The sequence below is a fragment of the Gracilinanus agilis genome, chromosome 2 (assembly GCF_016433145.1).
Source record: "Gracilinanus agilis isolate LMUSP501 chromosome 2, AgileGrace, whole genome shotgun sequence".
NCBI lineage: Eukaryota > Metazoa > Chordata > Mammalia > Didelphimorphia > Didelphidae > Gracilinanus > Gracilinanus agilis.
In genome coordinates, this window is record NC_058131.1 from 234,573,096 (window position 1) to 234,595,895 (window position 22,800).

The 22,800-nt window shown below is 39.3% G+C and overlaps 1 protein-coding gene across 2 annotated transcripts in view; it reads left to right on the forward strand.

Moving 5' to 3' along the window:
- Window positions 1-22,800, forward strand: part of DTNB (dystrobrevin beta) — a 332,957-nt gene that overhangs the window by 270,886 nt on the left and 39,271 nt on the right. Inside the window, exon 16 of one of the 2 annotated variants that reach the window (XM_044663758.1) lies at window positions 7,839-7,859. The exons of the other annotated variant lie outside the window; for it this stretch is intronic. Within the exon in view, the coding sequence (XP_044519693.1) occupies window positions 7,839-7,859 (21 nt within the window). The remainder of the gene's footprint in view (window positions 1-7,838; window positions 7,860-22,800) is intronic. 2 annotated transcript variants of the gene reach the window in all.

Sequence of the window (22,800 nt, forward strand, 5' to 3'; positions counted from 1 at the left end):
AGGGAGGGAGGGAGGGAGGAAGGAAGGAAGGAAGGAAGGAAGGAAGGAAGGAAGGAAGGAAGAGGGAAAGCAGGAAATTCAGAAGAGAAGTAGGGTTTGGGGGGAAATAATTAATTCAGTTTTGGAGATGTGGAGTTTGAGATGTCTGAGGGACATCCACAATTTGAAGTACTCAATGGGCATTTGATGATGCAGGGCAGATCATCAGGTGGATGTGTAGGGCTAAATGTGTTGATTTAACAATGGTAGCTACCATTTAATAATAGCAGCTCACAGTTACAGAACATCCACTATGGGCCAGGCACTGTGCTAAGCAATTTACAAATATTTCATTTGATCCTCACAGCAACCTTGGGAAGTAAATGCTATTGCTATCTCTGTTTTACAATTGAGGAAACTGAAGCAGAGAAGTTAAATGACTTGCCTAAGGTCATACAGCTACTTTCTGAGACTGGATCTGAACTGAGGTCTTCCTGACTCCAGGCCCAGAGTCCCAACCACTATCATACTATATTGGGAGACATCTGAATAGAGATGATACTACATCCATAGTAAGGGTATGGGATATGGATGATGGTGACTCATCAAAAAGAGACTGAGAAGGAGCAGGTAGACAGGTAAGAGGACCCAGAAAGTGTTACAATTAAAAATGATAAAGACTGATATTATAAGAGAAATTAATATTTTAATTGCCATGGCCATGTTGGTAAAATATATATGCCCATGCCTGACTATCTTTAAAATTTACCGCCAGTGCCCATCCTGTCTCTCTCATACGCCAGCCAGCCCACTCAGGTAACCAAGAGGCCGTCTCCAGACCACCCTCCGAATTTAAGCTGCCCTATACATTTGGGGATGTCAGAGACGTCCCCACGTCCAAAAACCGGAAACCCATTGGATCGCGGGGAATGTAGTCTCAAAGTCCCCACATGTCCACAGGAAGTTTGTAAGATACTTTTAAATGGCACCTCCCTGAATTCCAAACACACAAAAGATCAGGATCATGAAAACCCAGAGGGGAGAATGTTTCCTAGAGGGAATACCCTTGGCTTTTTCCTCCCATGTGTTTAAATTCTTGACTTCCTTAAAGACGTGATTTCCTTCTACTTGATGCCTTTCCTGGTACCCCAGCTATAGATTCCTCCTCCTCCAAGGTTACCTGTTATCTTCTGCATGTGTATTTTGTATATACCTCTCTATATATATACATCTTGGCTTCCTAATTAAAACATAAAGTCCTTAAGGACGGGGATGATAGAACTTTTTTCTTTGCATTGTCAGAGACTGGCATAACAGGCACTTGAGAAATGCTTGCTTGAATGATTAATTAACATAGCAAGTGGCAGATATTAGATACTACAGAAAGCTCAAGAAGGATGGAGTGACTTTTAATTTATGTTCAGAGTACAGGCTGGTCTCTGTCCTGGAGAAGGACAGACTAAAAGGAAGCTCAAAGCTTTCCAAAGTAAACAGACGGTCACAGTGAGAAAAGGGAGTTCTGAGTTGGAGGAGGGAGAGTTAGCCCTTGATAAGATGATAGAGAATAAAAGAGGTACAGAGAGGAGAAAATGAAAAAAGTATCCGTCTAATTAGCTTAAAATCATGATTGGCAGCTCTTCCTGAACAGGAAAGACCTGGGTACTCTGAGGAAGAAAGGACTGCTTGCTTCCCAAGAATATAAACCAGGGCAGGTAAGTGGCTTAATGGATAGAGAGCCAGGTCTAGAAACGAGGTCCTAGATTCAAATTTGGCCTTAGACACTTCCTAGCAGTGTGACTGGCCAAGTCTCATAATTCCCATTGCCTAAACCTTACCACTCTTCTGCCTTGTAACTAGTACACAGCATTGATTCTAAGATGGTAGGTAAGGGTTTTAAAATAAATAAATAAAATTTTAAAAGAGAGAATGCTATAAACCATCAGGTGAGAGATCATACAACAAGGAAGACAAGAAAAGAAGAGAAAGTTGTGGTAGTTGATGATTCCCCATAAATCCAGTCTATTCTTATAGTTTCTACCTTCACAATACCTTTCATTTACACCCCTTCTCTCCACTCACACAACTGCCACCTTGATATAGCCCCTCATCACCTCACACCTGGACTATTGCAATAGTCTGACTCAGTTTCTCTCTGCTCCAGTCTATTTTCCACCCAACTGTCAGCCTGACCTTCCTAAAGCGCAAGTTTAACTATGTTACTCAATACACTCCCGTGACTCCCTTTTACTTCCAGAGTCCAACATAAAATCTTTTTTGGCTTTTAAAGCCCTTCACAGCCTGGCCCTTTCTTACCTTTACAGTCTTATTCACTTGACTCCCCTCCACATACTACACACTGTTCCTTGCATGTGACAACACTAATTCTTGACTCAATGCCTTTTCCTGGTTTTGATCCCCTGCCTGGAATGTTCTCCCTCCTCACCTCTGCCCCCTGACTTCCTTCAAGACTCAGCTCAAATGGAGGCCCCTTCCTCTGCCTGTGACACATTTACTGGTAATAGATTGCCTCCCATTCACTCTGTTGAAGATCTTACCTAGTTGTTTGCATATTATTTTTTCCCATTAGAATTCAACCTCTCTAAGGGCAAAGGACCACGTTTTTTGTCTTGGATCATCAGTGCTTTGCACACCTGGAACATAGTAAACACTCAATAAAAGCTTGCTAAAAGTGATAATAATGACTCTCAGGCAGTTATTTGTTGACCCAGTGAGAACAGAACCCCTCTTTTCTTTCTTGGGCATGCATCCAAGAAATAATAAAGAACTTCCAAAACTTAAAATGGATGGCAACTACCCACTTCTGGTGATCTGAGGGGGCAGAAATGACATTGCCAGAAGGAATTTAAAAGTATTGTAGACTTGAACAAGAAACCACAGACTCTAAAAACCTAGGTTGTTTTCTTCACTTTGTTCATTGAAGGTGGTGAATACAGAAGAGAAAAGTTAATTTGAGAAGTGAACAGCTGGTTGAGAAGGTGGTGTCTGAGAAGATTTGTATTTTTGGATCATGATTTATAATATAAAAAGGAGATATTTCTAGCCAGAGACGAAGTGCACTAAACAAAGGTTGATGTCTGTATTTGTCAGGTGTCTTGTAATTGAACCCAAAAAGACTTTAAAGTAAAAAGAATGAAGAAGGGAGATGACTGTGTATGCTTCACAGTAAATACTATAGAGAATAGCACAAAGAAGGAAGATGAATAGCAACTGGGTCACACCTAAATTCACAAGAGACAAAATCCAAGAAAGGATGAGGTATTTAAATCCATTGACTCAAGTATCTAAATGCCCAAAGTTTGGGCAACAAGCAAGAGGAACTCCCAAGTCCTAATACACAAAGGCAAATTTGGCCTCACAGGGATCACTGAGACTTGGTGAGATGAAACACATGATTAAACAATGGCTTGGAATGGGTACATCTTACTAAAAACAACAGGATATGTACGAGAAGAAATGGAAGCGTGGTATATTAAGAAGGTATAATCCACAGACACTTCCAAGCTGTGTGACCCTGGGCAAGTCACTTGACCCCCATTGCCTACCCTTTCCACTCTTCTGCCTTGAAGCCAATACACAGGATTGGCTCCAAGACAGAAGGTAAGGGTTTAAAAAAAGAAGAAGAAGAAGAAGAAGAAGGTATAATCCAAAGAAAGAACTGTGGGAGTATAAACACAAAAGAAAAACAACTGCTGGATCACATGGGTAGATGGAGATATGATTGGGAATGTAGACTCTAAAAGATCACCCTAATGCAAATATTAATAATATGGAAATAGGTCTTGATCAATGATACATGTAAAACCCAGTGGAATTGCTCATTGGCTATGGGAGGGGAGTGGGAGGAGGAGAGGGAAAGAACATGAATCATGTAACCATGGAAAAATATTCTAAATAATTAAATTTTTTAAAAAAAGGTATAAAGTCTGGAAATGGAGGAACCAGAAGGAAGAAGTATAACAGAGAATACATGGGTAAAGATCAAAGAAGGAAAAAACAGGTGATGATATCACTGAAGCAAACTATAGGTTGCCTGAACTGAAAAAGGAACTAGATAAGAAGTTTGGGAAACAGTTCACAAGCCTGGCACAGAAGCATGATATGAAGCTTCAGTTATCTAGATATCTGCTGGAGTGTTCTTCCCCCCCCCCTTCCCTTCTCCCTTTCTCTCCTCCCTTCTCTCTTCCCCTTCCCTCTCCCACTCTCTCCCTTTCTCTCTCTCCCCCTCCTCTTTTATCTTGCTTTCTCTCCCTCTTTTCTTCTTTCTCCCCACCTCTTTCCCTCTCTGTCTCTGTCTCTTTCTTTCTCTGTCTCTGCCTCTCTCTGTGTGTCTTTTTACATCTACTTCTCCCCCCACCCCCAATCTTAAAGATAGTTTCATCCTCCAAAAGATGGAGGAACCAGCAAGGGAAAATTCTATGTTGGATCTCAATTCACTAGCAGGAGGAAACTAGGTATTAGGGGTAGAATTGATGGGAACTTTTAGGGAAAAGTGATCACTGCCTCCTAGAGTTTGTGACAGGGAAGAAGAGAAAATCAAGAAGAATCTGACCTGGACTCCAGGCTTTAAGAAAGCAAATTTCAAGGAGTTCAATGTAAAAACAGTATTCCAAAGACTAAAATGTTTCAAGGGGAGTCAGACCTGGAGGTATGACAGCTCTTCAGGAATGAAATTCTGAAGACAAAAGGAGAAACAATTCATTGAGGGGGGAAAATAGGATTTGTCTGAAGAGACCAATATAGATACAGAGGGCTACTCTTAAATTTTTCAAAAGAAATGTCCAGAATATGGAAGCAAAACCAAAAAATGAAGATAGAATGTGCTACAATCCTATAAAATTGTGTCAAGGGTGCTAAAGCTCAGAATGAGCTGAGCCTATTAAGAAAGAACAAGAAAAAGGCATTTGTTTCTTCTTTTGAGAGAAAAAGGAGAATCAAAGAAAAGACAAGACCTTTTTTGAGGTGAATGAGTATGAAGATAACCATTTGAGAGAAGGCAAGTCTGCTCAATTCTGATTTTATTTCTTTCTGTTTTTTTCTCTTAAGGGACAGGGACTTTTTCAATGGAAATAGCAAAACAAAAAAGACTTATAGGAAATTGATACCTAAAATGGGTGAGGAGATGAAAAGAGAGCTGCCTCTGATTAAGTCAAATCCTCTGGCCCAGATGAACTACATATCCTTGGATATTGAAAAAAATCCACAGATATGATTGTCAAGCCATCACATTTGACAATTGAGATCATTAGTAACTTGAGAGAAAATAGTTTCAATTGTGTAATGAAGTCAGAAGACATATTTCAAGTAGTTGCACATGAAATCAAGATGAGGAAGTGAAGGCAACAAGTGTATCTACTTTTTCTTGGAGTTTGGTGTGAAAGGGAGGAAAGATAGAGAGGATTGAAAGGTTAAGTGAGTGTTTTTTGACCCTAAAAACAAATTGCTAACAAAGAAATTCTAAGTAGAACCTCTTAGCTGGTAAGGATATTGCTGCCTATACTGAGGCAGAAAGGATTCTGGGTGGGTTTTGTGAGTTTGAATTGCAGTTTCCTTGGGGAAAAAATTGCTGAGATCTCCCATCAGACTAATCCATTTATTCTGGAAGTTCTGTCCCTAAACACCTCCCCTACCTACACACACACACACACACACACACACACACACACACACACACACCCCCCATTTCAAACTTTAGGTAATGGCTTCATGTTTGTCATTAAACATAAAAATTGTAATCATTTCACCTAATAGGGCAAGTGTTCAACTTTTGGTACATTGGTGTATGCTGATGTTATTTCCATTTTCTGCTGACCCAGCAGTATTTGTTATTTAGGATACAAACAAGAGTAGTTCTGAGGGTGGAAACAGGGAGGAGCCCAAGAACTGCTTTGGAGAATATTCTGGTCTTCTATTCCCAGAAGCTGTTTCAGCCTATTATTTCATTCTACTGTGTCCAATTCCCACTCCATAGATGAGAGCTGAACTTGACATAGTCTGGGAAATTATATCATTATTTGGAAATAGATTAGATGGCTGCCGTTATGCCCCATTTTTTGGAGGAACTAATGAATTTAACTATCCCACAGTGTGGTGTGGTTGCATGGAAAAAAGAATATTTTCCAATTAAAAGATCTCTCTTAACCTTTCATGGTATGGAAATTCCCTTCTTCAGTCTCAGGAAAAGACCTCACTCCTTGCCAAGTGCAGAACATCTCTCTGATCCTTATTTTTCCTTCAAATGGAGCCAGGGAAACCAAAAGTTGAAAAGAAGAGGCATCAAATTTTCATTTATATTCTTTTCATCATAAGCTAATTATTTATGTCATCTTTGCCCAAGTCCCTCTGAGTTAAGGTTATTGCTATGCATTCAGTGTCCTGTAGCCTTCGTTATATAGGGTGGTTAGTTATGGAAACCTAGAAACCTCGGGGAGCAAATCTTAGAACAAGTCTTCTTTGGATTGAGTCCATTTCGCTTCCAGGCTGTGGATTTCTCCATTTAGAATGAAAATTACTTCCTCCAAGTCTATGGTTTATCCTATCCTGTCTAGGCCACATGGTCAAGTGATAAGAGTATTGTACTTGAAGCCAGAGAGAGACTTAAGTCCAATTCCCACCTTTATTAATTGTGTGATCTTGAGCAAATCACTTAGTCCTCTGAGCCTCAGTCACTTCAGCCACAAAATGGTACCAATAATTCTTTAAAACAGGATTCTTTGTAGAATAAAATAATTGTGAAGAACTTTACAAATCTTGAAACCATTATGTGAATTTCAGCTTCTTATTAGAAGGGCACCCTAGGCATAGTCCATGAGAGTTCAAGCCTTGAAATCAATAGAATCTGAGTTCAGTCGTATCTGGTGGCATGTACTGTGTAGCCCTTGTCCAACTGTCTAATATCTCTGTGCCGTAAACAACTCACTAACACTCTCTTTCAAGTAAGTTGCCACTGCATGGGTGCAGAATGCTGTTGCTCCACCTACAGCATGGGGTTGGCTCTTTTAGCACAGCAGCACATCCCATCCTTGGCAATGCTGAGACACTTATTCAGTCAGACTATCTGGGGAGCTGAACAGATCTTCAATTGGGCCTTGAGGGAAGTAGAGAATTAATAAAAAAGAGTAGACAGTCAAACTTAGGTTGGAAAGTCAACATAAATTAAGGCAAAGGGATGGCAATGAACAGGATGATGTGGTGAATGAGGTAGCATACTAAAGGCAGCAGTGGTACAGTGGATAGAGGGCCAGGCTTGTAGTCAGGAAGATCTGAGTTCAAATCCAGCCTCAGGCACTTACTAGCTGTCTGACCCTGGACAAGTCACCTACCCCTGTTTGCCTCAGTTTCTTTTATGTATAAAATGAGGCAAAGAAGGAAATGGCAAACCATTCCAGAGTATTTGCCAAAAAAGCCACAGTGAGGTCATGAAGAGACAGACATGACTGAAATAACTGAACAACAGCAATAATACTTAGATAGTCATGTCAAAATTACCGTGCTGTGAAGAGAGACCTAGGTTTCAGTCTTGGTTTTTGCCAGTAACCAACCTTATGACATTGGGTGAGTAACTGAATATTTCTAGGCCTTTTGTTCCTCTGCAAATCGAAATATTTGAACTAATGTTCTCTACAGTCCCTTCAAGGTATGGTTATTGATTCATTTGGTAAAGCAGGAAAAACTAGTGCTTGATCTAATTCCTGTTGCTCTTGGAAAGCTTTCATTTTCTGACATGACTTATTCTTCCAGTATCTTCTGCTGAATGTTTATGTGGACAGGCTACCTTTTAGAGTTGCTATTAATTATTCCTTTTCTCCTCTGCCTCTTTTTTCCATGGCCAACACCTATAGGAAGAAGAACAAAAGCAGGCAGTAAGTGGATGTCAATGCAAGCTACATGTGATGCTTGCTCTTTTTGCATGATCATCCATCTCCCTTCCAGTTGGCATACCCCATTCCTGCTCCTCATTCATAACCCAACTGGGTAAAATTGGATTTACATAAAGGACTTAGTTTCTCTCCAAAGTTCTTATGATGTGGCCTAAAAAAATCTCCCAGAGCTTTTCACAGTTCAAAGTTAAAGCTTTCCAGCCCTCACCCAGTAGAGCATGTTCTTATTAGAAAGCTGAGCTTGTTCTGTTTATGTTCACAAGTCCACATTTGTCTTGTATGTGTATATGTGTTTAATTATGCATGATCATCTGGGTTTTAGATTGAGCTTATGGTCACCAGATAACTGTATGAGACATACTCAGCTCCTTTGCCTCTAGAGTGACTTTATATCTGCTTGAAAAAGTTTTCAAGGGTTTGATGGAGGGAGGGAGGGGGTAATCTTAAGTCTGAACACTTTTTCTAAGGACAAGTATGTGTATAAAAATGATTACTTTGCATAACCTTGGATTTGCCTGTGTCACTCACAGAATTGATCAGATTTCTTTGACTGACCCAGTTTCACTAGTAGAATTTGCTACCTAATGAAAGCTAATTTTTAATCTGCTGTCAAACCAGTTTCCTGTTAAGAATCCTCCAACTAGTGTTATACTTGAGATTCACTCCAGAGGGAGTTATTTTGCTTTTCTGAAATGCAGTATTGTAGCATAGGAGTAGAGAAGGGATCTTTGATTCCTTGAGAGGCATTGACTCCACAGAAAATCATTTGAAGCCAAACAGGAGTAAAAAGCAACTTGATTTTCTGAAGGGAAAAAAGAAAATATAAATCTCTTAGAATTGGGAACATAAAACTACTCAATAAAGATAAGTGACTTTTAAAAATAGACTTCAGTTCCATATTCTGGCCAGGCAAGGTTGTAAGAAAGAAAGAGGGATTGAGAAAAAGACTTAGTCAAGGAGGAAAAAAGTGAAAGAAGCAAATAGGGGTGAAAATTGGGAGAGGATAGAGAATAAAAGAAGAGAGAATATCAAAGAGAAAGGTTTATAGATAATTAAACCAAACAAGTGAAGCAAAGTGAGAGGTACCATCTGCAATCTTCATCTCCCAGCTGATTTGCAAGCCTCAGATACTCAAGCTCTCCCTTTAATCCATTGCATGATGTGCTTTAAATCCCTTACATCTTACTTTGACCCCAAGAACATTGGCTCAGAAGGCCAGACTTTCCCTGCCAGTAGGACATTAAGACCTGCATCTTAACATGAAGACTTTCTCAGAGCTGCATATAATATCATGTTTGTCGATTTTAACAGAACATTTATTTTAAGAAATTTTTCTGTAGAACAAATGGGAATGATACATGTCCAAGAGACTGACCATCCCTACTACTTTGTTTTCTCCACCAGCCTAGAGACAATCTATAATGGGCAAGAAATTAAATAACTTTATATTTAGTTCATTCGCTACTGACTTTGTCATCCTAGAATTGGAAAGCAACAAACACACTGTTATATCTTTTTATTTCCAGCTGAGTATGGCTATATCCAGACTGGTGAAAACTACTTCTAGTGGAATAAATGAATTAATTAATTAAAACTCATCTATTAAATATTCACTATGTCCTAAGATCTGTGCTAAGTGCTAGGAATAAACATAAAAAAAGCAACAATAGTCTCTATTCTCAGAGAGCTTATATTCTAATAAAAGGGACAGTATATATGACAGGAAAAGGACATATTTTGATTTGGAAAGTTACATAAATAAAGCCATAAGGGAGTTGATTGGTACCCACTTTTGTCGTACCAGTGGCAGTACTGACTTGGTTATGGTTTCAGAACTGGAAAGGAGGTGGTGGAGAGAAGAGGCAGGTTATGTATGTGACAACAAAGTAGCTGGATAGTAAAGTGTGGAGAAGGCCAGGATATATATAGGTGGCTTTGTGGGGCACTCACCAATCAGGAGCCAGTTATTACCATTTCTAGAGAACTCTCCCGATCCCAAAGAACTGAGCTCATTCACTATATCAAAGAATCAGAAAATTAGAGTTCTCTCTCTACTATATGCTTTATATTTAGGTTTTTCTCTCAGCTTCCTCTTCTGTGGCATTAGGAAAATGATTGTTTTCTACAGATATAAGAAGCACTTTGAAAAACACAAGCTGAATTAAATGTAATTAAGGGGACCTTCTGACCATAGTGTAGGGTATACAGTTCTGAGCTGACATAAAGCAATCAGTAAGTACAAGCCCCCAAGTTTTGTCTGTCTTTACAGTGTTGGAAAAGACCAACCCCAGCAAGTATGAGATAACACCAAGGACTTTTAAAAGCATATGGTTATCCAGAAATAAATTCCAGAATATGAGCTCTAGCCTCTATAATAGGCACTTTGATAGTATTGCTATGATTAATAGTTTCTCTTCTTAGTCACTACCTGCAATGGAAGCATGATCATGACCCTTTGAATTGAATTAAAGAGAATAAGATAATAACTTTTATGCAATAGAACAACCAGAAATATTAGAGGATGCTGAATCATAACTACTACAGATTTGAAAGTATTATGGAAGAGGCTGGTAGTGCTTAGTTGATTGAGAACCAGGCCTAGAGATGGGATGTCCTAGGTTCAAATCTGATCTCAGTTAATAACTGTGTGATCCTGAGCAAGCCACTTAACCACTATTGCATAGCCCTTACTGTTCTTCTGCCTTCAAACTAATGTACAGAGTTGTTTCTAAGACTGAAAGTAAGAGTTCAAATATAAATAGATACAGATATAAAGTATCATGGAAGCCATATGTATTCTGATTTTTTCATCTGTCTTTTCAACTTTTTTCTAATGTTTTAGATGATACCTCTGCTTTAATGGGTAAATTTAATTTTAATTTTCTCCTCTCTATTGATTAAGGGTAAACCAGTTCTCTGACAGGAGAGTGTGGGAGAAAAGTTAATGAGTTTAGACATGTTGAATTTAAGGTGTCTGCTGGTCATCTAGCCCGTGGTATCTGAAAGGTATTTGGAAATGCAAGTTTAGAGGCTCCAAGAGAGGTCCCAGCTCTCTTTTTTTTAATATTCTTTACTAGACACCAGATGATTTTGCCATTAAAAATCTCATGACACAACTTATCTTTCATTAGTTACATTTTAGGGTGGTTGCTTCCTGGCAACATAATTATCAGGAAGTTATCTCCAAATCACAGTGTAAAATAAGTTATTTCTGGGAAGCTTCCTGTAAATGGCTGACCTCCATTTTGTATTAACTGGACTGGACAGGGGAAGAAATCAGAACAAGGAGTCTAGCAAAATAGATAAGATCTGGCAGATGCCAGGAGTCAGGCAAACTGAATCAAGTGCCAGAAGAGCAGATAGAACTAGACGGATAAGGAGGCATTTCTGCATTTCAGACAAAAGATCAAGTCCAAGAAAGCTAAAGAAGGAAAGAGTTGGGCAAAGTCCATAGTTTAGGAAAGGAAAGAGAATAAGCAAGAAGGGCCACTAAAGGAATAGATGATACTTAAAGTAACCTCTGATCCTAGAGCTGTTATTATTTGCTTTCTGACATTTTATTCTGCTTGCTAAGCACAGGAAACTCAAGCTGACATGTGTTGATTGTAGATAGATAAAAAACATGTTTTAAGCCCTTATAGCTAGGTGGCTTAGATAGAGGGTCAGCCCTGGAGTCAGGAAGCCTCATCTTCCTGAGTTCAAATCTGGACTCAGACACTTAATAGCTTTGTGATCCTGAGCAAATTTCTTAACCCTGTTTGCTTCAGTTTCCTCACCTATAAAATAATCAGGAGAAAGAAATAACAAACTTCTCTAAATGACCCTAAGTATGATCACAAAGAGTTGACACGACTGAAAACAACTGAACAACAACAAAAATGTACATCACTGCAAAAGCACTGCAGATGCAAAACCAAGCAAAAAAGACATTCCTTGCCTTTAAGGAACTTACATGCTAATAGGAGTGTAAGAGTTAAAATAGGGGTTTGACAGAAATAAAAGAGCAGCTTTTAGTAACTTGAGTTTTAATGAGAATATGGTAAAGATGTAAATTAATATTATCCCTTTAAGCCAGAGAAAAGAAAACTTCTAGCAGCTTTTAAAAATTAACAATTTAGTTTAATTAAAATACAGATAGTAAAAGAATATAATAAATGAATATAGTAAAGGAGGGAAATATAGGAAAGAGGTAAAGAAAGAAATTGCCAAATACTTAACTAGCTACCCTATAACTATCTATAGCTGCCTATAATTACTATCTAAACTGCTTATATCTACCTATAACCGCCTATAACTACCACTAATAACAACCACCCACAAAGTTCCAACCCAATCCACCCAATGAAAACCAACCCAATGTTTAATCCAACCCCAATTAGGTCTGTCAATGAAGATCAACCACCTCCCAGAAAGTTCAAGAAAGAAAAAACCCAACAGCCCAAACCAAAAGCCAAAAACCCCAAAACCCTCTAAAGGCTAAAGGCAAAAAGCCCTCTCAGTAAGCTCAGGCTCCCCTTTTATTCCAGCAACTAAACACCAACCACCAGCCCAACACACTCCCAGCCCGCAACTGCCAGCATCTAACTGTCAGCAACTGACCACACACCCCCCACAACCGACCCTGGCCCCTTTTATCCCCCTTTTCTACCTCACTTCCTGTCTCTTTGGTTTCTACTTCCTTTCACTGTGGGCTGGTTATCCCTACACATCTCTATGGTAAGAGGACCTCCAGGTCCCCCATTAAATTAGAGAAGAGGAATAAAGAATTTCATTTTACAATAGAATATAATACATGAAGTGGTACTGGAAAAGGGTGGGATAGAGGGAGAGAGGATACCAGAGACATGTCAAGGAGGCTGTAAGAAGAGTCATGGAAGCCTGATTCCTGGCAAAAAAAAAAAAAAACCCAACAAAACCCTACCTATTATATCTAGTCCAAGTTTCTGGTGGGCATGCAGATGGTCAGACCGTAAGACTGGGGTAAAGAAACCCCATGAAATGGCATGAAGTCCTGGTTTCCAACAAGATAAGGCAAAAGACTCAGTTATGAGAGCCAGGGGGGGAGCCATCATTAGAAAAATATTGGAGATTTTGCAAGAGAACCATGCCTCTTGATTTTGCAAACACAGAAATGATGGAATTTTATAGATATGGTTCCAGTAGCTCCTTAGACAGTTCTTAGTTCTTAGAACAGTTGTTCATTGTCTTATAGTGTCATTTGTGGTTTTATTTCCCTAATTACAGTATTAAATTTCTAATGACAGAATTAGGATCTGGGTCTGCCCTCCTCTCTTCTCCCATAATAAAGGGCTCTCTCTTTTCTCTCTTTTTTTCCTCTCTCTGTTTCTCTCTCTCTCAAAAAGAAAAGTGGAGGGGGCAGTTAGATGGCTCAGTGGATTGAGAGCCAAACATAGAGATAGGTAGGATGTTCTGGGATTAGATCTTGCCTCAGACACTTCCTAGCTGTGTGACGCTGGGCAATCCACTTAATCCTGATGCCTAGCCCTTACCGCTCTTCTGCCTTGGAACCAATACTTGGTATTGATTCTAAGATGGAAGGTAAGAATTTTTTAAAAAAAGTGGAGAACTCATATAATATATCATTAAAAATAAGTTTCTGCACCCCCTCATGCCAGTGATTTTTTAGGTACCTATAAAGGGACCAGTGACTTATAATCAAAATAATAATAAAGGTTATGCAGTTTTTTAAAGTTTACAAAGCTCTGCAAGGTAGGTAGTGCAGGTAATGCTATCTCCATTTTATAGATGAAGAAACCAAGGTTCAGATAACATGTGACAACCCAGGCTATATGGTAAATGTTGTTACATGGAGTTATACCAAGGGCTTCAAGAACAAAGCTTTTCACACTAAATTATACTGAAACTGGATATATGAGGAGCCTGCATTCCAGTTGGAAGATGTAAAAGAGACAAAAAGAAAAACTATATTCTGGATTAGACATAGACCTTTTTAATATGAATTGATAGCTTTTAGATTGTGCCATGTCTTGATTCCTTTTTAAGACTTTGTCAATAATGTGTTTAGACGTTCACTCAACAACTTCACGGTTGCCTAACCAGAAGATATTTCTGTATTTTACTTCTTCTTGACTAGACCACACCCAACATGTTTAGGGGTAACAGACACCCCTGAGACCTGAATATTTTACATCTTTCCTGGTCCCCACACACTTTCCTGTGTCCTTATACGGATGAATCATTCCTCAACTGCTTGCCTGGGCTTAAATCCTGGCTCTAGTACTTATTCGCTGTGACTCTCTCCTGGAATCCCTTCTTATATTTTTGCAAACTCCAAAATGCTCTTAAAATGCAGTGAACAGTTTACGCTAACAGTAAGGGGGGAAATTCCCAAATTGTCGTGTAAAAAGGAATTCTTGGAGAGAGTCACTGCTTGACTCTTTTAGGAATTGGATTATAATCTTCCTCTATTTCATCTCTGAGCTGACCTCCTGATGGAGAGGACAGACCTATAGTCAAAAGCTTCTTTAGTGTTTTCAAGAGAATTGACTCCCCTTCCTGAGCCTTATATGCCTATAACAATTGTTTTCATGCTTTAGTCCCAGTAAAAGCCCTTCTACACCAAGAGCTCCACTATGTAAAACCCTTCACCAACTCCTACAATTCTTATTTGAGGCAGTGTGTAGGATCCAGAACAATCTGATCTAGTGGCTCAAAGAGGCTAGTCAAGTCTACAAAGACCAGACAGATCAATAATGGTGAGTGTGCCAAGCATGAGGACCTCCCTCTTGTTCTCCATATAGTATACAAAGATCCAAGTATATCTCAGCCACCACTGGAAAAAAATCACACTTTTGCAAAACTCATTCACCAATTATACAGTCCCTTTTCCATTATATAGATTTCTTCCATTGTCTTCAAACTTGCAATCCTAAACTTGCTAGAGTTTATGCAAATGGCATAATGGAAGGAGCATTGCCCTCTTAAAGTCAGAGACCTAAGTTGGATCCCTTCCTCAGACACTTAATAGCTGTGCAACAATGGGGAAGTCAAGTCTCAGTTTCCTCATTTGCAAAATTTGTATAATAGCACCAATCCCTCAGATTGGTTATTAAGACAGAATGAGATAATATATATAAAGTACTTTGCAATCTAAAATGCTAATAATATATTATTAGTAATATTATTAAAATGGGGCAGCTGGGTGGCTCAGTGGATTGAGAGCCAGGCCTAGAGACTGGAGGTCCTAGGTTCAAGTCCGGCCTCGGACACTTCCAGCTGTGTGACCTTGGGCAAGTCACTTGACCCCTATCGCCCACCCTTACCACTCCTGGGCTAAGGACGGTCCCCAGCCCGGATGAAAAAGGAGGAGGGTTGGGCGTGGGGCTAGCAACCCCACCCTGTAAAAACTACATCTGCTAAAGAAACTGCAACCTAAAGTAGGGGCAGCTGGGCTAGCTCAGTGGATTGAGAGCCAGGCCTAGAGACGAAAGGTCCTAGGTTCAAATCCGGGCTCAGACACTTCCCAGCTGGGTGACCCTGAGTGACCCATTGCCTACTGGTTGTGGCCCTATGCTCCTAGAATGGAGTCCCAGGATAAAAAATATATATATATTATTAATAGTAATACTAATACCATATCTTTCTCAGAAAGTTCCTTCCTAAGCTGAATTGTTCTTCCTCAGGCAGCAAGATGGTACATTGGATAGATCACTGGTTCTGGAGACAGGAAGATCTGTATTCAAATCCAGCCTAAGACACGTACTATCTGTGAGACCCGGGGCAAATCATTTAACCTCATCTGCCTCAGCTTTCTCAACTGTAAAATGAGGATAAGAAAAGCACTTGCTTTCTGGGATTGTGTAAGGGTCATAGATAATTTGTACAATGCTTAGCATAGAACCTGGCACATAGTAGCTATCCTATCCCTCCTAAGTCTTTCTTTTTCTAGGCTAGCTATATATGACAGTTTCCAAACTCTTCATTTTGGCTACCCTTTTCTGGCTATGTTCTATTTTATTAAAGGTATAGATAAGACTGAGGCTTTGATAAGGGGACAGAAGCTAGGATATGAATCTTATACTCTAGGATATAGGTCATAGTTGAAGCTATGAGAATAGATGAGCTTTCCAAGTGTGCCTACATCTACTATTGAGAGTGTATGAAAAGAGATCTGAAGTCTGAGGGCTAACCCTTAGGGAAAACTCAAAGTTAGAGAATTGGAGGAGGAAACGATCTCTCCTAAGGTTGAAAAAAAACAACAACTAATGTAATAACAAAGAAACCAGAAGAAATTTTCAAGGACAGGGTCAGTAGTGTCCAAAAAGAAAATTATAAGAGAAGGTTGGATTTGATTTAAAAAAAAAAAAAAAAAGAGGTCAGAAGTGAATGAGAGAGCAGTTTCAGTAGAGAAGGTGGGAGCATAAACCAATTAAAGAAGATTCTAGAGAGAGTGGGTAATGAGAAAAGAAAATAAGTAGATACAGACCACTGGGTAGAGCTACTTCTTCTTCAGTGACATGATTTCCCCTTCACTTCTTGGATACTGATCCCATGATCCTGTCTCTTCAGAAAAAAATATTCAGGCAGTTTCTCTACAATTTACCAAGGCTGGCCTTGACTTGGTATAGTTGGGCATACTGCAGTTGTTTTGCATTGTATAGCTAAGGCTCCAAACTCTGGCTTTGGTCTCAAGTATACTTTAACACCTGTGCTGGCGGTGAGCCATCTCCTGTAGATCACTTTTGGGTGTTCCAACAAAAAAGAAAGTACAGAATGTCAAGAAATGTGGGAACCTTTTCAAATTTCTTATCAGCAGTATACAATTCCTATAATATGAGAAACAAGTAGAAATGAGAAATGAAAATCATTCCAGAAAAGAAAAAAATAAGCCAACAAATAAATCAGAAACAAAGGAAAGCAGCTTTATCTTAGATCCTTTCCCAATAGGAACTGAATAAATAGGAGAGTTATCCTTTGTCCAGCTCAAACCCCTTTTATTGTATCTCTTTTACTTTACCTAGATCCATCAATTGTCTTGATTAAGACAATCAGTTGTCTTAATGGATCTCCTCTTAGTATTGACCCACTAACTAAACTTTATTTTTACTTTCTTGATCTAGGCAATTTATTTATCTTCCCTGGGCTTCAATATCCATATCATAAAGGAGGGAGGAGAGAGTTGAACTACATAATTTCTAAGATCTTCTTTAATTCCAAAATTCTATAATTGTATGATGCTAGGTTCTGCCCTTCAATTTCTTTACAGGAAGCTCGTTTTTCAGTTATAAAGTTTCCCCAAGATCTAGTTTACTGGCTTCTTCTTTGTTCCTTTGAAATTCTCTGCCCTAACTTCCTTGCCAATAAATTTAATAAAGATTGGGCTCCTTTTCAGGCAGCCCTCTTCAGGCAACATTCATGCCAGCCTCCTGTCTCTCACTTCTCTTCCCTATACTGGTATAAGTGTTCTAAGAAACATCATCAGCTGTCTCCACCATGCTTTTCTCTGGCTTATCTCTGTGATCCTAAGCCAAAGACCATTCTGGCAAGAGAGCAAGATTCCTTGGCACACTCTCTTGGCATTACTCCAGCAGTCAGCCCCCTTTCTCAGCTCTGCCTTGGCTTAGAATTAAATATGTGACCCTTTCCTCTGAGAGCTTCCATAGTTCTCTCAATTCATGATATTGATTCCAACGCTTGAGTTAGATCTGTAGTTCTAATGGCTTACGTTTATATTGCTCTTTAAGGTTTGCAAAGTGCCTCAAATACATTGTCTCATTTGATCATCATAACAGCCCTCTGTGAAGGAGATGCTATTATTAATCCCAGGTTACAAAGGAGGAAACTGAGACTCAGAGGATTTAAGTGGCTTGGATAGGTGAAATGGTTCCAGTACCCTACCCCCGTCCTACTAAATAAAGAAGACTTCAAGGAAGCTCAAAACCTCAGAGGTGCCCTGTCAAAATGAGACAAACAATAATGACCCAAAGCCTCATTCCTTCAGGGGAGTTTGAGTATTAACTACATACTAAATACCGTAGAGTCTTCCCTTCCCCCTTCCCACCCCTGCTAGCACACATGAGTCAGCACCAGTCTGCAGATCAGGACTCCTTCCTCCCTTCCCCCATTGCCTGGTCTTGCTTGACCCAGAAAAGAAGCATATAAAAACCAACTAGGCTTCACAGGTTTAGGATTCTCCATTCCATCCAGGGCCCCAGCCAGGTGCTCAACTCCATCTTGCAGACCAGACCTGTTTCTACCCTCCTTCCTCACTGCCCTTCATATAAGTGTCTCCTCTTCAGGAAAGCCAGCTTCCTCCACTGTCTTGTGAACTCCAAGTTTCCTTCTACCAAACTACTGGTTTTACAAGCATTCCTAAGCTGCAACGAGATACAGGAGGCACACAGCAAATAGAGATCTGAGACAGGATTTAAACCCAGAACTTTGTGACTCCTCTTCCACTAATATATAGATTCTATTCAAGATGAGTTCTAGGATTTTGATACTATTCAAAACCAGCAATTCATTGTAAGGCCAGAGAATTTCCCAGCCTAGGGCTTAACCAAGAAGCTTCCTTACCTGAATAGGTTAAATCTGGTCATAGGCATCTGCTAGGTGTAGGTTAGAAAAGGTAGTGGATGATGATATTTTAGTTGTGTTTTTAAGTCTCTTAAATTCACTGCTAATGAAAGCCAGGCCTCAAGTTATCGTCAGCTGGTAGGTTTATTCCCATTAGGGCTGTTGTGTAGATACCCCAGTGTTAAAAGGTGCAGAAGGGTGACTTCAAAATTAGAGGCAGTCTAGGGAGAGAATGACCTTAGCTGCCCCTCCAATGCTGCCTTTACCATGGCTTCATGCCAACTCATAACAAGTAACTGCTGTATACAAATCCAACTCCAACTATAAGTCATTTGTTGCCTGGCAACTGCTTTTTGGCCCCTTTGTGGAATCAATCTAAGCCTAAGGTAGAGAGGGAAGGGAGTGGGTCTGGGCAGGAATCTAGGACACATACTGGGGCCTAAAACTACCCTGAGGCAGATACAAAGGAAGTATGGAGTTTGGAGGAAAAGGGAAATTTCAACTCCAGACCCCCCTAAAAGGTTCTAAGTTGCTCTGGCAGTAATATAGATGGTTAAAAACATTTTTTAAGTAGTATAATTTCTCTCTTATCCTTCTCTTACTGACCAATCTCTTCAGAGTATATCAGAACTTGTAAAGTCTTCGACATGACCTCTCTTCCATAGGACAAAATTTGTGTAAATCAGTATAAAGTAATTTCAAGAGAGAGAGAGAGAACAAACAATCAGTGAGATCACCTTGTCAGGGTGGTGATACCCGACCTGTTTTGAAGAAAGCTAGAGATGCTAATAGGCAGAGGTGAGGAGGGAGAATAAACCTGACAGAAGTTATGTTTTCAAAAGTTCAAAAAAAGAGATGGAATGTTATATATGCAAGTAGGCTAGTTCAGCTGAAAGGGAGAAATGTGAATAAGTCTAAAGAAGTAGACAAGAACTATTTTAAATGAAAAAGTATTAAGTACTTGGAATATGCCAGGCACTATGGATACAAATACAAAAAGCAATGAAATCCCTATCCTTAAGGAACTTACATCCTAATAGGGAAAGATAGTAAGCTCAAAGGACATGGGGCCAAGGGAGGAAAATTGTTTTGGACTGGAAGTCACTGGGCTGGTGAATGGAGTTATTGGCATTTGATTGATTCTTCCTTTCTAGGAATGGCCAAATTGATTCGATTACCATTTCCAGAAAAGTGGGAAGTGGGTAGGGAAATTGAACTGTATATGTGCCAGAGTCCATCCTGGAAGGGTCTGGAGATATCTAGATATGATCAGGTTTCATACTTAAAGTTCAGGCCCAGTTCATACCTTCCCTGCCAGGTCAGAGCTTGGGGGCTCGAGGCCTAGACTTCAGCCCTGTGGATTTCTTGGATTACAAAGACCCCAAAAGTGCCTAGAAACTCTGTTTTACTATGATAGTGGATTGCCTCGATTAGTAATTAGGGCTTATAGAAATTCCAGGTGTTAGAGAAGAATGAAAGAAATGCTACATTCTTCCCTTCTCCACAGTGCGTCTTGTAAGATTCCTTTTTCCTGAACCAGGAGATAGGTTTGTGGGAGAAAAGTTCTTGATTTGCACTCAAATCTTGGTTACCCATTTATCAATTCACTTCTTTCTGGGGCTGTTTCCCCTTCTACAAAATTTTGGAGAGGAGCTAGATGATCCCCCAAGGTCTCTACTACCTTTTAATGAAAAGAAAACCCTGACTTGGGGAGCAGCTAGGTGGCTCAATGGATTGAGAGCTAGGCCCAGAGATGGGAGGTACTGGGTTCAAATCTAGTCCTTTCTGATCATCTGCCTTGGAAGCAATACAAAATATTCTAAAATGGAAGGTAAGGGTTTTATTTTTTTTAAGTCTAGTTTTGTCTAGAGGCAGAAGATCTCAGGTCTAAGTCTTAGCTCATGATGATCATGGGCATGCTATAAAAATTCAAGAATAATGGGTTCTATTCCCAAAAGGACCTAGAGAGCTGGGACAACCAAGCCCCCAAGTAGGAAAGGATTCAGTTTTTATAGAATGCTGAACAAGTTGCCTCTCTATGATGCCAGTAGTTCAGGCATTAGGATAAGAACTAGAGAAGAAGATATCTCCTTGATAACTATGCAGGAAATGGATTAGAAAAGCAATAAACTTGAAGTAAACTTGAAGCAGGGAGACAAATTAGGAAGTTATCTTAATTAGTTAGGCAAGTAAACTAGACAAGGTATAGTAAGGACAAGAAAAAGATAGAAACTGTGAATAGACAGAAAGACAAGATATGTTGTAAAAGAAGAAGAGATAAGTCTTGGCACCTGACTGAATAAGAATATGATGGAAGGAGAGCAAAGAAGACATCAAAGATTGTAAAACTACATGATTGAAACAGAAGGAAATAGAGATTGTTATGCAAGGTGGCAAATTTGACCTTACAATTATCACTGTCACTTACTGGGATGAAATGTATGTCTGAACCATGGCTCTAGATTGGTATATCTTATTCAAAAGAAATAAGTTAGGTAATGGGAGTGGAAAGAGTTTTATACTAAGAAGGTATAAGGAATTTAAGTGAGAGTATCTAGGAACCAAAGAGAAAGGAAACATGGTGGTAGTTATGGATAGGAACAAGACAGTGGAAGCTTGGCATATCCTTTAGTGAAGGTAAAGCTTCAAGAACATAACTCAGTATAATGGGAGTAATTTGATAAAAGTCAATGGTGGTAGAAACAGAAGTGATTTTGTCATTGTAATACAATACAAACCATGTGGACAGAGAGAGAAAATAAATGAGGATTGGGAAGCAAATCATTGGCACTGAGGCATGATTTAATAGTGATGGGGAATTTAAATTATCTAAATATCTATCTTCTGGAGCTCTGTCTTTCACCAAAAGCAAAGAAGCTAATAATTTCTAGATTCACCCTAACGATAAGGATAAATTCCATTCTGGATCTGATTCTCACCAAAAGAGAGGAACTATTTGCTGGATTGAAATTATGAGAACTCCAGGAAGCAGAGATCATTCTCTCATATAATTTCTGTTAAAGAGAAAGATAAAATAAGAGCCTAATCAATCACATACCCTAAATTTTGGGGAAAGCAGATTTCCAAAGTTTCAGAGAAAATTTAGGTAGAATCTAATTGACTGCAAAGCTGCAGGGGACGTCATCCCAGGAGATTCAAGAGATGCTCAAGAATGAAATTTAAAAGACACAAAAGGAAATAATTCCATTGTGGAAGAAAAAGAGGACTTGTCTGAAGAGATAAATGTACATACACAAGGAAGTCACCAACCAATTTGTGTTTTAAGAAGAAATGTACAGAAGTAATTGCCTTGCTGCTGCAAAGGCCCAGTTGAAATTTTGTAACCCAAATGTGTATCGGAAGTCTAATAATAGGTCCAGAGTCAACTGGTATTTGAAGCCCTTGGCAAAGAAACTGGAAACCAGGCAAGTTCTTCATTAGTAAAAGATTAGAGAGATGATAGACGGGAGAAGAGGGGATGAATAGTTAGATAACAGTTCTGAAAAGTATGAGGGTTTTAGTTAACTGAAAGCTCAGTTTCAGTCAACAGTGTCATGTGGCACCTAAAAAACTTAATGCACTTTTGGGCTGGGTTAAGAGAGCCATGACTTCCAGGAATACGGGAGTGATAATCCCTTACTACTCTACCCTCATCAGATCTCATCTTGAGTATATTGTTCATTTATAAGCACATACACTAAAAATGATATTGAAAAGGTAAGGAGGTAGGAAGCAAGCTAGATGGTTCAGTGGATTGAGATCCATGCCTAGAGATGGGAATTCCTGGGTTCAAATGTGGCCTTAAAGACTTTCTAGCTGTGTGAACCTGGACAAGTCACTTAACCCCCATTGCCTAGTCTTTATCACTCATCTGCCTTGGAACCAATACATAGTATTAATTCTAAGACAGAAGGTAATGGTTTTAAAAAAGAAAGGGTAAGGAATGTTCAGAGGCTAGGATGATGAAAGTCCTAGAATAGAATCCATGTCAGTTGAAAGAACCTGGCATGTTTGCCCTGGAGAAGAGAAGATTCATGGGTTATGTGATAGAATTGATACTGTGTATTGAGGAAGAATCTGAGTCTAGATTTGAACCTAAGACCTCCTGTCTCTGGGCGTGGCTCTCAATCCACTGAGCCACTTAGCTGCTCCCTATGATAGTGTTTTTCAAGAATTTAAAGAGCCATCATATAAAAGATTAGACTTATTTTCTTTCACTCCAAAGGATAGAACCAAGAGTAATGTAAGATAGAAGTTGTACAGGAAAATTTAAACCTGATAGGAAAATTTTTCCAACAATAAAGTTTTCTAAACAATTGGAGTATGCTATGTTGGGAATTCCTTTTGTGTATGGTTTGAACTAGAT